At 41.7% G+C, this 16,682-nt stretch overlaps 1 protein-coding gene across 8 annotated transcripts in view; it reads left to right on the forward strand.

Moving 5' to 3' along the window:
- DBNL (drebrin like) overlaps positions 1–14,898 on the forward strand; it is a 374,852-nt gene extending 359,954 nt beyond the window's left edge. For all 8 annotated transcript variants that reach the window (XM_069618943.1, XM_069618942.1, XM_069618946.1 and 5 more), the window contains one exon: positions 9,924–14,898. In XM_069618943.1, coding sequence (XP_069475044.1) covers positions 9,924–10,063 — 140 coding nt within the window. In that variant the 3' untranslated portion in view covers positions 10,064–14,898. The remainder of the gene's footprint in view (positions 1–9,923) is intronic.
- Positions 14,899–16,682: the final 1,784 nt, after the last annotated feature.

A 16,682-nucleotide genomic window follows, 5' to 3' on the forward strand; every position in this document is an offset into this window, starting at 1 on the left:
GCTGCCAATTTAGGGTGGCCCTCAGCCCCCCCTAAAAAGCAGCCTACGATTTTGTATTTTCTTTGTTTACCCAACATTAGTGTGCCAATCTGCCCCCAGGGTGCCCAAACCCTACTGCCCCATGCATTGGGGGGCCTGTCCCACCATTTGTGGGGGCCCTCTCCCCCCACCCCAAATGGAGGGGGGGTGTACCTCACACAGCCGTTTGTAGGAGGCCCAGGGAGGCCTGCATGAGGTGCCCCCGCCACCCATTTGGGGTGAGGGGGGAGAGGGCCCCCAAAAATTGTGGGACAGGCCCCCCAGTGGGTGGGGCAGTAAGGTTTGGGCACCCCGGGGCCAGATTGGCACACCAATGTGCCCCTCTGCGCCAAGGCAAGTTTCATAAACAAAAAAAAAAAATGGAAACTGGTGGAACACTTTTTAGGGGGGGCTGTGGGGCACCCCAAAGGGTCTGGGAAGTTTCTAATGGGATGGACATTGACCTCCCCCCCCCCCCACCAGCCGCAATGGAGTGGGTGCCATGTCATGCAGCCCTCCCTGGGACCAGATATCTGCTCCTAGGAACGGACGCCTGAGCACAGGGAGGAGTGCAGGACAGCCCCCTACCATTATCTGCCCCTGGGGAGGGCTACATGAGATGGGCCGCCCCTCCAATTTGGCCATGTGTGGGTTCCCACGGGTGTCCTCTTTTGGAAAATGCATGGGGTTCCCGGTTTCCCTTGCTGGCTTCGACACCCTAGGCCCAAATCTGTAGGCTGCCCAGATGAACAAAATGGGCAGTGGCGAAAGACTTGGGGTTACCAATGGGTTACCCTTTTCCTTTTGCACCCCCGGTAGGTGCACCCACACATGTGAAGTACCGTTCATCGGGATACCTGTGGGGATGCGGGAAGGTAGGCCATGTGGTGTTGGCTGTGTTTTTCGGTGGGTGGCCAGAGCGAAATATCTGAGAATTGTCTTCATTTCCAGCCAATTTCAGAGACATTTCCCTGTGTCCACTCTCCGAAACACGTCGCCAACAACAGATGTCATACCTTCTCGCGTTCCCACAGGTGTCCCGACGAAAAAGGTACCTCACATGTTTGGGTGCACCTACCGGGGGCGCAAAAAGGAAAAGGGTAACCCGCTGGTAACCCCAAACCTTTTGCCCCAGCACAATTTTTTTCATGTGGGCAACCTACAGATTTGGGCCTAGGGTGTTGAAGCTAGCAAGGAAAACAGGGAACCCCATGCATTTCCCAAAAGAGGACACCCGTGGGAATGCGCAGAGGTCTGACTTGCACGAAGCGGCCCAGAATGTATTACCCAGAACCCAGACAAAGTGAACGTTGTGTTTTTTTTCCCACCAAATATCACACTTTGTCTGGGATTGTGGCTAATAAAAACTTGGGCAATTTGAGCAAGGCAGACCTCTGTGTATTACCACGGGTGTCCTCTTTTGGGAAATGCATGGGGTTCCCCGTTTTCCTTGCTGGCTTCAACACCCTAGGCCCAAATCTGTATGTTGTGCCGGTCGACAGAGCGTCTGAAATTCCGGTCTGAAAACAGACTTGGGGTTACTTGTGTTTTAGGCTTTCCCCTTGGCGGCCAGGTAGGTGCACCCACACATGTGAGGTACCGTTTTCATCGGGACACCAGTGGAACGGGGGACGGTAGGCCATGTGGTGTTTGTGTGGTTTTCATAATGTTTTGACCCATTTGCTGGTGCCCTTTGTCACACAACCCTTTCATTTCCCAAATGTGACATACATTTAGTCGCTGCTTTCGGCACCATACCCTTTTGTAACCTGCACAAGTCACCTACCCTTGAAAAGGTCTGCCTGTGCTCTTTCAAAAAATGTATGCTTGCCGTTCCTCACCACATTGGTTTTCCCGATTTACACATGCTAAGTGTGTCTGTTCAGGCCGTGAGCATAAAACTCCTGTGTACCATGGCTCAGTGTTTGGCTTGTGGTATTGCTTGTTTTGTAAAACTCTACAAAAAATGTGTGCTTTCCTAACTGCAAGAGTCGGTGGGAATGTAGCGGAGCATTGCTTTTCTCAAAATTCATAGAAGCCATTGCCGTACCAAGCCAACCATGTCCAACACATACCTTTTTTTTCGGTGATTTTCCCGCTTTTCCCCCAATCCATGGCAGTTTCCCCTACCTAGTTGTTGCCTCACCTACGCAAATCACCCCTTCCTAAACTTGGAATTTTGACTACTTATCAGTAATATATGCCTTTCCATCCTCCAAATCGGCTTTCCTACCCTTTTCTTCCATTCCGTCCATGCATGTCCAATTGGCAAAAATGGCCAAAATCGCCTACCTCTCACAAAACGGTTGATAACCACATTAAAATGTATTTTCGTTTCCATTCAACCTGTTCTTGAAAGCCAGGAAATTGGGGAATTCAGCACAGCAAACCATTCGTTCCTAGCTCTTACAAGGAAAAAAACACAGGCTACTTTATACATCAGTTTATTGGCATTTTTTGAAAAAACACATTTTCCTCCTTTTTGGTTATTTTCTCTCACCCCCCTACAGCAATCTAGGATTCCTGGGTGGCGTTACGACCACCTACATGTGGGGGAAAAAAGGAGCCAATTTTGGCCAAGATATCTCGTGTAACAAATAAGTTACAAGCCATTGAATGGCCACCTACCGAAATCACCAAAAAAAGGCCCTGGCACTGGGGAGAAATACCCATGGCACTTAAAGGGTTAATAGCTTAATGTTTGCATTTAGAATACTGTTATAACTTGGTAAAAGGCTAATGTTATTGGAACTACAAGAGACCACAAATCTTTTTAAGCAGGCAAACACTTTTGTATCCCCACAGTAGAGTCATTCAGTATAACAGGCTAGGCCAAAGTCAATGGGCAAAAGTCTTATATAGGATGAAGCACTTCTGGTAGGTAAGTGGAAAAGTATTTGCACAATGTTTTAGAAGTCTTTGAAGAAAAGAATTATCAAATGTAGGCCCACAAGCCATTAGAATGTTGAGTAGTAGAAGATGCAAGCAACTCTACAGCAGGAGGTACGTTCTCTGTCTTTGATACAGTGCCTTTGAATTGAAGAAAAAGTGCAGCAGATGACTTCTGTTGCTGAGCAGCTCTGCAGATCTCACTGTTCCTGGGCCTCAGTCGTGGGGACAAGAGGGAGGACTTCTGCACTGCAATGGGACGGTCACTGCTCGCAACAGTCAATCTTCAAATCATCGGCTGTTCAGTGTTTCAGCTCCTCACGTCGACCGCAAATAGCAACACTGCGGTTCCTGGCTGTCGAGATGGACTTTCCTTGCTTCTGGGGTCCTGCAACCTGTTGAGGGGGCTCGGGCTCGGTCAGTCCTGCTTCCTGGGATTCTGGAGGATCTTCCTGGAGCTCTAGGCCAGTTTAAAAGCAACGCACACAATCTGGTTTTCCTCTCCCTGGCTATTCAGTTACAGCAGCAACTGCAGTGGAATTTCAACCAACTCCGAGAGGATGTCCAGGTGGCTTACTTTGGATTTGATTGGTCCGACCAACTCAAAGGGAGACGTCGTCCTTGCACGGGCTTCTCTGTCGATACGGATTTGGAGTTTCAGCACAGCAGCAGGGCTTCCTCGAGCAAACCAACGGTCCAGGAGTTGTAGCAGGCATCCTCTTAAAGTTGTTCTTCGGATTCCTTTGTCCAGTGGTCGACTCCACCTTCCAAGCCAAAAAGCCTCGCCTTTTAATGCAGGTTTCTCCCAATCATTCCAGCCTATCTGTCAGTCACCCAGCAGGGTGGCTTTTCTTGCCAGACAGCCAGCCGGCCTATCACCTAAGAGTACATTCCTGTCTCCTAGAAGATTAAGAACAGGGAGTTTCGGGCACCTCCCTCGCTTCCTGAACCCGCCAGACACCCTGGAGCCAGAGGTGGGCTTCACTTGTGAATCCCGCCAAAGGCAAAATGAAGGAAGTGACCAAACCTGGTTTGGCGCGCAGAGTAAATCTTAATGACCTTTCCACAAAGAAATGGCGAAAGACCAGGGCCATTTTGACAAAAATGACACCCATGGGTGCTTTACTGTGGTTGCGAATGCAGCCCACGGTAAAAACACAAAATGGTAGTAAAAGTAAACCACTGACACCAGCCATTCAGTGAGTAAAGGGTAACAAATGTTACATGAGAAGCTAGACAAAGCTAAGTAACCCCTCCAGCACCCTATTGTAATATAGTGTGTGCTGGGTCTAGAAAGTTACAACTGTAAGTAAAGTCAATTTCACTTTACTGCTCTGGGAAACAGTAGTTTATCCCAGAGAAGCTATTTAAACTTTGGGGAAATCTGAAAGACTTCCCTGTGTCGCTGCACTGAAGGTGCTGTGTGACACAATGTAAAAGATAATGCCTATAGAGTTTGTCAGACTCCACAACCAAAAGAGAAACAGTGCACAAAATCACATTAAAATACATGAGAGAGTCTGAAAAAGGGTCGGTCTCTCCAGGTTAAAAAGAAATCAAGTCCTCAAAATCTAGCAAAGTTGCTGGAGGTCTCTAAGGTCGAGGGAATTAGCACTTTTCTGAGAATTCTCCCTAACAACATTATTGGTTGGATTGCAAAGCTCCACTTCAACACCAAATCTAAAGTTTGCATTAAACGGGATGGACTTCTAACAGTTGCAATTGTAACGGAAGTTGAAGTTAAGCAAGGTTGCAATTTAGCATCTATACTTATGTGACTTCAATGAAATGTGAAATTTTTCAAACAATATTTTCCAAACATCTTTGCAGTAATACTAGGTGGGCTCTGGCTACACTGGTTGGTATTCTCCGACGATTTAATCTTGTTTGACAGAACCCTATATGTTCTACAGAATAAACTGCACATTTTTGCCACATAGGCTGAAAAATTCAACCTGCAGACAAATGCAAACAAATCTAATATAATCACGAATGGGAGGAAAATCCATAAATTTAAATTGGGTTATAGGGGGCACAGCAATAGAGCGCACTTTGATAACTGGTTACTTGTGCTATAATCTGTCTGACACATCTTCACTCTAAAGGTCAGACCTCTAATATCTCAAATGAGACTGATATTTAATAAACGTAAGTTCTCTATTATGCCCATATTGGATTTCTACACCATGAAGGTTGAAGCTTTTGTTATATGGCCGTAACGTGTGCCTATTGAACATCAACAAGATCTTAGATCAACTCCAAGGCATGATTTGGAAGACTACCCTTGGTTTATCTAATGCTCTTCCAAATGCGATTATCCGACACAAATTGGGGCTAAATTAATTGGCATCCAAGCACCACTGTAGGATGTTATTGCTTCCATGTAACTCTCTGAGGACTTATCACATATGGTAACTTCCCTACCCAGCTTCAATGGTACGATTCAATGCTAAAATGAAAGCGCGATTAAAGAACATGGAGCTCAGCATTGGTGAAGAGGAGACATTATGAATATAACTGGATGAGAATGACTGAGATCATTGCTGGCTACAAATCCTATAAGGAGTATGCCCTGTTTATGAAATAAAAAACCTCCTCGCTCGCAATTTTTGATGTTTCCCATGTGACAAGGCCTGTGATCTATTCTTTAGATTTAAGCTCGAACAATTTCACACAAACGCTTGCATTAAACATTGGCAAACAAAAAACAGTCTGAACTCAGATGGTATGTGTCGATTTTGCCCATCGAGTTACAAGGTAGAAACCTTAAAGCATCTTATGTGTTGCAAACATTGGGAAAATGCTAGAAAATTGTCCTTTGGTGAATTCTATTTTGGTGAAAATAGTGTTGCACGCAGTTTGCTATGGACTCGCTGCATGTGGGGCACAAATTCATCATTGATTCTCTCACTTACTCTCCTTTTGAGCCTTATACAGGAGCGGTTACTTGAGCCAAAAAGGTCAAATTGATTGCCTATTTCTTTTTGCTTGGATCCAATGCCTAGATGTCAACCACATTAATGCAATCCAAGGGGGTGTAGGTGATTTCTTTTTTTTTTTTTTCGTACAACTGCCGCCAGTTCTTAAAGATCCCATGCTTCCTTGAAAGACCAACACATTTTATGTATGAATTTGTTACTGTAATTTTGTATACTGTGTTCACTTTTTTTTAATGTCTTCTATGCAACTGACAATATGTAAAAAATGTTAGAAAGTCTGTTGGCCTAGCGAACATAACCAATACTGCACTTTGCACGCTAACAACTTTCAAGCCTACTGTACATTTCTTCATTTGTACAATACGAATGTCAGCTTCTTTTTCTTATGTTGATTAGTTTGTTGGTTAAAAATAGCATGTGATAAGCTACCAGTTTGCTCTTTGCACCGCAATTTTACTCCCAATGCAAAGGCAACATAGTTATTTATATATATTTAAGTGTATTAAAATATTTAAAGTCCCTTTCATGTTTTGTCTTTTAGCAAGTGTTTGTTTTAGATACATTTGTAAAAAAAAAATTACATTTTATTAAAATTCTTTTGTTTGTAAAGAACCATTTACAAAGAAAAAAAAATAGGTGGGTTACCGAATACCAAGAGGACATGGGTTGTTTACACGGGGTTACTACATCAATTCTTGCCCAACACTGAGACACATGTGAAGACACTACGAATTTGTCCATTTCATCCTTCCATTTACTGCTATTTGATTCAATTATGCAGGGTGCTGTTGCTCCTCTTGGCCTCTAAACACTTGCTCACTGTCTCATATCATTTTTTTATGCTTTTAATTGACCAGCAGTTTGGCTCTCAAAGATATTTTCGTCTTCCATTTATGGAGAATGTCCCACATTCAGAGCTTATCCATGTACTCCCTTTCTGCTCTGTGCTTATCCTTTTGAAAATAGCATTAACTCAAGGCCAACCTTGACTACTCGGCTCTGCACATGAAACAGTTTTCCTACATCTTCTGATCCTACAGCCTCAGCCTGTCTCTGAGGTAGCTTAGTTCAGTACAACATGAGCCAGCGTCCATTTTACTACTATACCTTCCTTGCCATGTTTCATATTCCTCTATAGCAAGCTTCTACAAGTTTTATTTCTACCTTGCGTTACTGTGTATATACAGTTATTGGTCAGTAAGTTACTTCATCCTCATATCCATGATTACTTTAGCTTTAGGTACATGTTACTCTTAGTGCTTCACTTACATAGTTACTCCCACACCTTCATTGCAAGGGAACATTTGGTATGGCTGTAGTGCACAACGTGTCTCAAACTTGATGCGGTATGTGAACTATAAGGGGGTCCCATTTATTGCTTTTCTACGACTGTTCCAATATAACAGCGGTGAGAGGGCGGTAACTGGCAAGATAGCCTCTACCTGCTCCTCTACACCACTCAACCACACTGGTACCAGTTTGTGTATTGGGACCAGACAGTCCCAACCCCCTTTGGCAGAAAACACACACAGCCCTCCAGTAGCCTGCCCAAAGCCTCTGCTTTCTGGGGACTGAAGTCCATGTAAGGATTTTCCTGGCCTCAAAGGCCAAGAAGAAGGCGAAAAGACAAGCAAAAAACCTTGTGGCATGGCCAGGTTTGACCACTAGCCACAGTTAGTAGCCAAACGCAGTAAACGCAGAAGGGCTCAAACGAAATGCACCAAAAAAGGGCAAAAAGTAACTGCTGCCACCAGCTTGTCCCTTTAGCACACGTAGAGTAACCAAAAATCCTCAGAGTGGTAGTCTAGGGCAAAACAAAAAGTGTACCCCATAGTAATGCATTGTACATTGATAAGTTACCACAAGTGATAAGTTACTAAAAGTAGTAACAAAGTAACAAGACTATGGGAAACAATGTTTCCCAGTAGTGACAGCCCGAAGGACATGTCGGTTTCCCCATGAAAGATGAGCAAAAAGCCAGTGTAGTGAAGCTGAAAGCTCACTACACTGTAAAAAGAGACGGTTGGGTACACAAATAAAAGCAAAACGTTTGAGGGTCCAAAGAAATGGAAGGAAAGGTGCTGTAAAGAGAAATCTTTTGTAACAGACCGATTTTCATTTAATCTGTCATGCTGTAATCTTCTATAGAGATTTAGATGTGTACTCTACTTACTTTCTCTTTATTTAATGCAGCGTGCCCTCCTCCCTATATAGTTGTGACTTGCTACTGTCTTTTTCATGAAGGTCCCGTGTCGAAAAGGGAAAATATTTTACATGTAAACTAATTTCTTCAACATGGGTAACTTGGCCACAAGCCTACCCGCTTGTCATATGGTCCTTAGCTGCAGGCAAGCTCCATGCCCTTACAGCTTTTGTCCCTCATGTGCCGAAGACCCATGAGAGGTTGGAAGTGGGGTCTTTCCCTCAGCTGATCCAGTGATTTTACCGCTTTGTAGGATGATTTTGAACCGTCAGCTGCTCCAGCAATTAATAGTGTTCCAACTCCATTTCAAATTGGTTCCTAGCAGTGGAATGGTGGCTTCCAAGCTTCCTGCTGGTATCCAATGTTGGTTTTGCAAGGTGGATTGTCCTCCCACTTTAAATGCAATTGCCTCTGCCCCTTTCTCCTGGAGTAGTCTGTGTGCAGCAGAAACTTAGCATGCTAGGATTTTTCCAAAAATGTTGGAAGGTATCTTACCAGTCCAGGAGCTCGAGCGCTGCCTTGGCTCCTTCACACTTCCTTCACCCTAGAGAACGGACAGCTCTTAAGTGAAATTACTAAAGGCTTGCCTTATGGGTCCAGCCCTACCCATAGAAGTCTCCATTTCCTATTGGAATGAAGTGTAAGGAGTGCTCACTGGGAGAACATAGGCCATCTAGGCTAGCCCCAAACCACAATTTCTGTGCAAAAGGGCTGTAGGCTGACGTCACTTTAATGACAGGCCTGTTTTAGGACTTAAAAAGGTTTTTCACAGAATTGGACATAACTAGAACTCCATAGACCTTGATGTAATAAACAAAATGACAACATAGTTCTACCATGGGACTGCACTTAAGCAAATAATCCATGTTCTGTTTAGGCATGAAGTTCGGCCCAGTAGTTATAGAAGGTAAAATTATACTTTCTCTAATAGCTTTCATACTGATGAGGTCAAGGGTGTCACTTATCAATTGCATAATATTAACTCATGTTGCCAATGCTAAATTGGCTTTTTAAGGGAAGACATAGAAGTGGCAGTTGAGCGTTTCATGTGCACATTTCTTTGCTGTATCTAACTCTATTCCCGAAAGGTGACCATGTTGCCTAATATCTGCTGGTGTCAAACGTTGCATGGCAGAACGTAGATGTGTGGGTGAGTGATCCAATTATGCACACCATAGACCAGATCAGGTGGCCCTTTTGGGCAGCAGTCTCTAGGGCCACTTTTAAACTGTTTGATGAAAATAAGGCTGTTTGGCAGATCCTTCTTAATGCAGAATCTAATCGCTAAAGCGTGTAAAATGTACAAAAACCGACTGTGGACTCCTCTCGAAAATGGAAATCTGTTGCAGTTCCCTAGTCTTATCCTGCAACTCATACATGATGTAATCATTTTAAAATATTCAATAAATCTAATTTGTTTTTTCCTGCAAATAAAGTGGAAATGCAGCACTTGGCTCTGTCTCCAAGCATCACAACTGCTGTCTTTTGAATTTACATGACCTACCATCGATTAAAAAGGCATACCAATGCCCACCTTGTCATGCATTTTGTTTCTCACATAGGACCTCTCCAACGTGTCCCTCCAACCTTAAACTATTTTGTGTTATATGTATGCGTGTATGTGGACTTGCCTAGAAGGAAAGTGAGGGACTACCGAACCGGTTGGTGGATCTGAAAGGTTAACAGGGCTAGAGAAAAGATGGTGACATCCTAGGTGTATGGTGGATGTTGGCCTCCACCTAGCCCCAGTGGCCTTTCAGAATCATTGTCCCATTTGGAAAAGATTTTATGGGCGCATGGTGTATGCGTGCACTTATTGCTTTTTTCTCCACAAATTCAGTCTTGTTTTTTTCTTCCCTGCATCATGAATATAGCGGATGACACAGAGATCTCCTTTGACCCAGACAACATCATCACAGATATCGAGATGATCGATGATGGTTGGTGGCGTGGATATTCTCCAGACGGCCACTTTGGCATGTTCCCCGCCAACTATGTGGAGCTGATCGAGTGATTGGGACCATGAAAGGAGACTTCAACAAACAAGAGTGGATGCCAAAACTCTACAAAAAATTGAAACAAGGAGCAAACCAAGCAAATGTGTTTTTTTAAAGATGTTCGATTTGCAGCGTAAAGCAAACAAAATTGCAGTTTGTCATGGACTTGTGCTGTTCCCAACTCCAACTGTCGATCTGGATAATGCTTTTGAAGTTTTGGGTTGGTTGTTGCATCTTTCCCACATCTTTAGGAAGTAAAATGTGGTGTAGCAAACAATGGGATATGCAAGCTCAGACTTGGCAACATACCATTTTCTTTTAATTGCTTGTAAAGCGAGTCTTGTGAGTTTGTCATTCAGTGTCGAACAGAAACCATTCAAGGAGAAACATGATTGGTGGTTGAATGTGCGATGCCTGCTCTTGGACCACTGTCTAGCAGGTTACCTTGCTACATTGATGATTGAGTGACGTGTGCTTTGGTATGGGTGTGGGGTTTCGATTGAGCTTTGCAGATGTTTTTTTTTTTGTTTTTTTTTACTTCTCCCTTTTCAGGTAGGAAGATGAAATCCCTTCTCTTTAACAATATGAACCAGCCAGGTCCTTTGAGTCATTATTGATAAAACTGATCACATTTTAAAGAAAGGTTTTTACTTCTGTGAATTGAGAGCTGCCAGGTCTCTTTGTTTCCAACTACCTTATTCACTTTACTATAATGCCGGTGATGCTGAGGATTATCAATTGCGGTTAACACTGGTGCCTATATCTGCCTGTTAATTGGCTTTGGGATTAATTGGTTTTTGTATCGTCTCATCACGGGGGAGCTGTACATGTCTCAACCTAAATGTGTGTAACCAAGCTTTTTTTCATTGTCCGAAATTGGTACTTCAAATACCCTTACTATATTGGGCCATGACCAATGTGACATTTTGGTTATCGTCTGAAAAATGGAAGACCGTGGCAATTGACAATTTCAGTGCTAGTGCCTGAGTTACCATATACCTACAGTGCTCAGAAAGGCCAGTATCTCAGCACTACCATACCATGTTTTCGCATTAGTCTGGATGGTCCTTATTGACAAACGCACAAATTGGAACTGCACGCAGTAGCTAGGCTACCTGGCATGTCGTTGTCGGACAAAAATGACTTAGCCACTTTTTAAAGAACAATCTATTACTTAACCACAACCTTTTTTTGTTTACTCTTCACCGATTAACAGATGCTAAACTGTGCAAATTGCCTTTTACTTTTATGCATCACTAAGACAATCATTTGAGATTTCAGATTGACAACACATCTGCTTTGTCACCCAGGAAGAAACCAAAATCATTTTAAATGGCTTTTATTTGGTTAAAATTTTACGAGTTAGCCAAATGCAACCCACTAGTTTCTTTAAAAATAAGGTTTATTTGGATTGTATTTCAAGACTGATTACTTTGATAGTGCCTCGCTTAGTAGGAAAAATGTTAGGCAATTGGTCCTGGTCAAGATAATTATTATAGGAATGCATTCAAAATACAAATCTGCTGGTTTTAGTGGGAATAATTCTGTAACCTTAACAGATTTGAGAAGTTTGGAGATTTTTTGAAGGGAGGCGAAGCTGTCTTGGCGTCCAAAGCCTGAAATATGTGAGCCAGATTAGTAAAGAAGTGAATTTAGCATGTAAGCAGTCAGATTTTATGTGAAACAACTGAAGAAATTAAATGGTCACGCTGCTACTCCTACAGAAGACACTTGTAGGCAAGTTGGGATCTTCTTGCAGGTTCAGAGCGAGTGGTAGCTTTAAGAGTATACATCTTAATTTGGTTTTCTTTGACTTCATGAATGTTTTCTGGTGTAGTTTTATCGCTGCAGTTTTACATGCCTTTGTGCCTTCTCATGCCAAATTGTTTTGTGTTGTAATATTTGCAGCAGGTGTAACTGTTCAAAGTGAGAAGTTTTATGCAAGTCATATTTTTTTCTCAAATGAAACAAACTTGCATTAAGACTAATTGCGCCTTATTTTGCAAGCGATTGGGGTGAAATGGGTCTCTTCAGTATCATCCCTTTAATAAATCTTACTGCTTGTTTGCTTTTTGGAAGTAACAAAGTGCACATTTTGTGTGCATGACAAACATGGTAGGGCTCCTCCCATTGACCCACCCACACCTACTCATTTGGTTTTATTTAAATGATTAGGACTGTGTGAAGTACATGAAGGGGCCTCTGCTGAATCTAAGCTGTTTCAGGACTCATCCGCCCGCTCCCTACCCTAAAAATCTAGAATTTCCGCTGACCTTTTTGGCAACAATAATTTCACAATGTTTCATATGTGGTTACATCACAAGGTTGCAGTAGCAAGTGTTGGAAACCATGCACGAGGGAACCATTAATGCTCTGGGTATTTTATCACTGCCTCTGGCCTTTCTTTTAGCTGCTCTCCCAGAGATTCGGATACGTATAAAACTAAAGTGTAAAACAAATAGCGGACAGTAAAGGTTGCCATCATTTCTGGTCTGGTCATTCCGTAACGTTTTTCATTTCAGAACTAGGTGTACCCTTTTTTTCCTTAAAGCTAGTTTTGCTTTTCCCTTCTTTACCTTTTACGAAAGTTTGAGATATTTCTGTATCCAGGACAAAAATGAATGTCTCCTACATTTAAACGTTTCAATCTTGCTGCTTTTGAAGATATTTTGGCCTGAAATGTACAGAGTACGGCTATTTCATGTGTGCTCATGTTTGGTATTTTTTTTTCTACATATTGTGGAAGAGAAGCTTGGTCATAAATTGTTGGGTCACTATAGAAACCAGAGCACTTTTTTATAGGCAGGGTTCATTTCTCTCTAAAATAGTCGTTTTCTAAAGCGCTTTGTTGTGTAATAGCTATGACATCTCACTGTTGCTCCTGCTTTGGATTTACGACCTATTGTGGGGAAGGAGTGATGGCAATTTTAGTTTTTTGATTAGGGCAAATTTGTTCTTTTCTAGGTGGAGGTGAATGAGGAAGTTCAAAAGCAAACTGTTAAATATTTCAAGGAAATAAGCTCAATGCAGAATTGTTTCTGTGGAATTCCAGTTCAAGATTTCATAGACTTTTAAGAGTACCATTATTTTTCTAAAGAGCACCCACCTTGATAAATGCAAACTATGGAATTGGATACACTTTCTGTAGAAAGTCCACAGACCTTCTGAAGAACGTATTGAGTAGTGTTGTAGTTATTTTCACCAAACAATATTGACATAGGAATGGCATCATACATTTCTGTACAACAAGATTTTGGGCTGATAACTTTTCCTGCTGCAGCAAATTCTGTTTTTGCCATACTTTCAATCACATTTATGGTTTAAAATGTTATCACACAGCACAATGTTTTTCTAGTTGTGATAAGTCTCAACATGCGGCAACAATGTTCATTGATGGATTTCTTAAACTGGACCTTTTATGGTACTTTAATAACATTGCTTTTAATAATTTCGGAAAGCTGACCATGACTTATAGAAATCTTTGATCAAAAACTGCATCCACCTTTCAAAGAGGACTGCAGTTGCTTTTTTTAATGCCATTGTTACACTGTGAGGTGATAGGTGGCAGTTTATACTTTTCGGTCCTTGAAGCTGTATTATACATTATCCATGTGAGCAGTGACCTGCAGTTTTTTAATGAATGAGATGCACAGCTTAAACCAACGCCAAAGTCTGAATTCTCATTCTGTAAGTAGGTCAAAATGTACATGTGGACTGTTCCATTTTGAAAGCTGGACTGCTAGAAGCGCCTACAATGTTATGTAATCATCATTAATTGATTAGTCGGCTGTTAATTATTGACCACATTTTCAGTATTTTTCATAAACATTTTAGAATTATTTTTCTTTTTCCTATTAGGTGTTAAAAATGGTATCTTATAGGATAAAGTTATTTTTGTGTTTTGATGCAAGAACATTTTACCTGTGCATATTGCACTGAAATCTCTGGTGTCAGGGTGGTTAACATGTCTGGTAGTTTGCACCTCATGTTACCAGCAGACTAGAATATACCTGCAATCTCGTTAATCTATTTCCTTTCCAGAAATCACAAGACAAATAGTGATTTCTAGAAATTCAGGGAAGCAAAGTGTTGCTGATGGGAACACTTTGCATTTTGAGAGTTCAGAATGTGAACACCGGAATGGCCAAAATCTTGCAGTTCAGTCCAAATTTGAATTCGCAACGCTGTAACAGAATTCCCTTTTATCTTCGATAACCATGAAGTACCATTGCTGAATCACTGAGATGCATTTCCACAATGGCATTTGACATGTGTTAGGAATTTCAGTTTTTATTTCTGAGGTTGTGTGGAAATCCAGCATTGGATTGCAAAATTCCAAACAATCCCCCATCCTTCTAGAATAGGTTTACAACTGCTCCCCCTTCATAACTGGAGCTAGAATTTCCTGCAGTGATTCCATCAAAGTGATGTTTTCTCGTTAAGATCCCACTAAGGTGGAAGATGTCATTTTGTTATTTCAAGTTGAACAAAATGGGGACCATAGACTCTTGGTTAATACTGTAAGCATGACAAATAAACTGTGAATTGCTTGGGATACACAAATGGCTGCCTACGAAGTGCCCATAGGAACTACAAATCCAATAATGATTTGTGAAACGGTTTCAATAACGTAGGCCCTGACCAACCACTGTCTTGTGTGCTTGAGTGAGAGGGAGTGTTTGCGACTAGAGGGGGGAAGATATTTGAAGAGAAGGAAAATAGTGATGAGGGCTAAATCTGTGTACTATAATATGCCCTTCGCTGAATCGTATGCACCCTGGGCCTCTTAATGTTTTTCCTATTTTTAAAAAGAATTGTATTGGGTATGTAATAAAGGAATATTTGGGATAAAGTTGCACTACGCCCTTTTCTTTGCTTGCTCTGCCCCGCTGCCATCTTTATTTTTTATTTTTATGTTTTTATTTTTTAAGCATTTCGTTGGTTTGGCAGTTTGTCGCAATATTGACAAGCCCTCATGTGGAATGTTGTGAAGAGCATAAATCTGCTTGTAAAATTGATTTTCAGCATTGTTTTGCCCATTGAAAACCTTGCAGTAAAAGAAAAGGTTGTGGTTACACTGCAAAAATTCACTGAATATGCATATTGTTTTTGTCAGAGAAAATGTCTGGTATTTGCAAAATATTCTCCTCCTTCCTGAAAGAGCACATTCCTTTGCAACTGGTAAAATGTGTGTTAGGAAAGCAAATTTAGGGCTTCATAAAAACATATAAGAGTGGAGCTTATGTACGGTCTCAGATGTAGGGTTATACCACCTGAGAATGTTGGTTGCGTGGATAGAGCAGCCACGTTTATCTTTGGAGGGGGAGATGGCTGTAGCTTGGTACAAAGAAATTGTAGCATACATATGGTCTAAAGAAACACTGTAAAAAAAAGAATTGGTTTATTTAAGTAATGTTATAGTACTTTTCTACCCAAGTATAAAAAACAACTCTATACTTTAGGTTGTAACCATTAAGTATAACCTTATTGAGAATATAATCAGTAATCAGTAGCAAGGTGAGTCAAACCTACAACACATTCAGAATGGCAGTCCGCTATTCTTGGGAAGTAAAACCAGGTTAGGTATACTTTCAGTAGTAAAACCAGGTTATTTATACTTTTAGAATACCATAAGTAATTAAAGGGTAGTAGACCCTGTCAGTCATGCAGGGACACTCAGTTAAACAAATCACTTAAGCTAACCCAGTTAGAAGTATACACTTTGTAACAGATATTACTTTGTAGAACATAGTCCAGAGCTAGTAAAGCAACTCATACTTTCTGGAGGTGCCTTAATCTACTGAATGATAAGTATGAATGCTCAACTATTTTAGAATGCACTAAGCAATTCAGGGAAAGCGAAACCCAGTTACACTTAGACACAATGCATTTCATTTGACCTATTGGTACATAACTATCTGCTACCTAATAGCTAGTTAGACACTGTATTATACACTTCTTAAAAGTATACTGGGTATAAGGTAAGCAAAAATGTTATGAAACTATTTTAGAATCGCACCAAAGCTATTCAGGGAAGCACAACCCAGTGTTACAAGTTAAGAGCAGCAGCTATTCACGGTTAGTAAGACCTAGATACTTTTTCTCTTTATTAGATTTTTGTCATTACATTTCCAAAACCAACAGTCAAAGTTGTAAAATTCCCCCTACCACCCGCCTCCACATACCACTCAGATTTTCCCAGGGCTTCTGCACCACTCGTGTCATCACTTTATCCCCAGAATTCTTGGTTTGTCGGGGCAATACGGTTCTCTAGTCGTCATGCAGGAATTCCATAACTGCCTCCCATTCCACCGAGAACTTGGCTTGGTTCCCCTTAAGGGAGTATCTGATCCATTCCAGGGACACAAAGTTCCAGACCGTGGCTAACCATTCCTGTTCTGTTGGGCAGTAGGGTGGAGGGGGTCCTTGGTTTTCCATGTCTGCACTATCACCAGCAGGGCTGCCAAATATAGTATTGCATAAGCCTTTCGTGTGTACTTTGCCCATGAATTGTTATTCTAACCACCTGTGCAAAGTAAACTTTCTTTTGGGCCTCTGTGCCCCTGTTCCCCAAATAACATGTGCATGTTGTGATTAATTGCTTTCCAGAATTCCCCATTTTGGGCATCCCCGCCC

The sequence above is a fragment of the Ambystoma mexicanum genome, chromosome 10, assembly GCF_040938575.1.
Source record: "Ambystoma mexicanum isolate Mex_15411 chromosome 10, UKY_AmexF1_1, whole genome shotgun sequence".
Taxonomy (NCBI): domain Eukaryota; kingdom Metazoa; phylum Chordata; class Amphibia; order Caudata; family Ambystomatidae; genus Ambystoma; species Ambystoma mexicanum.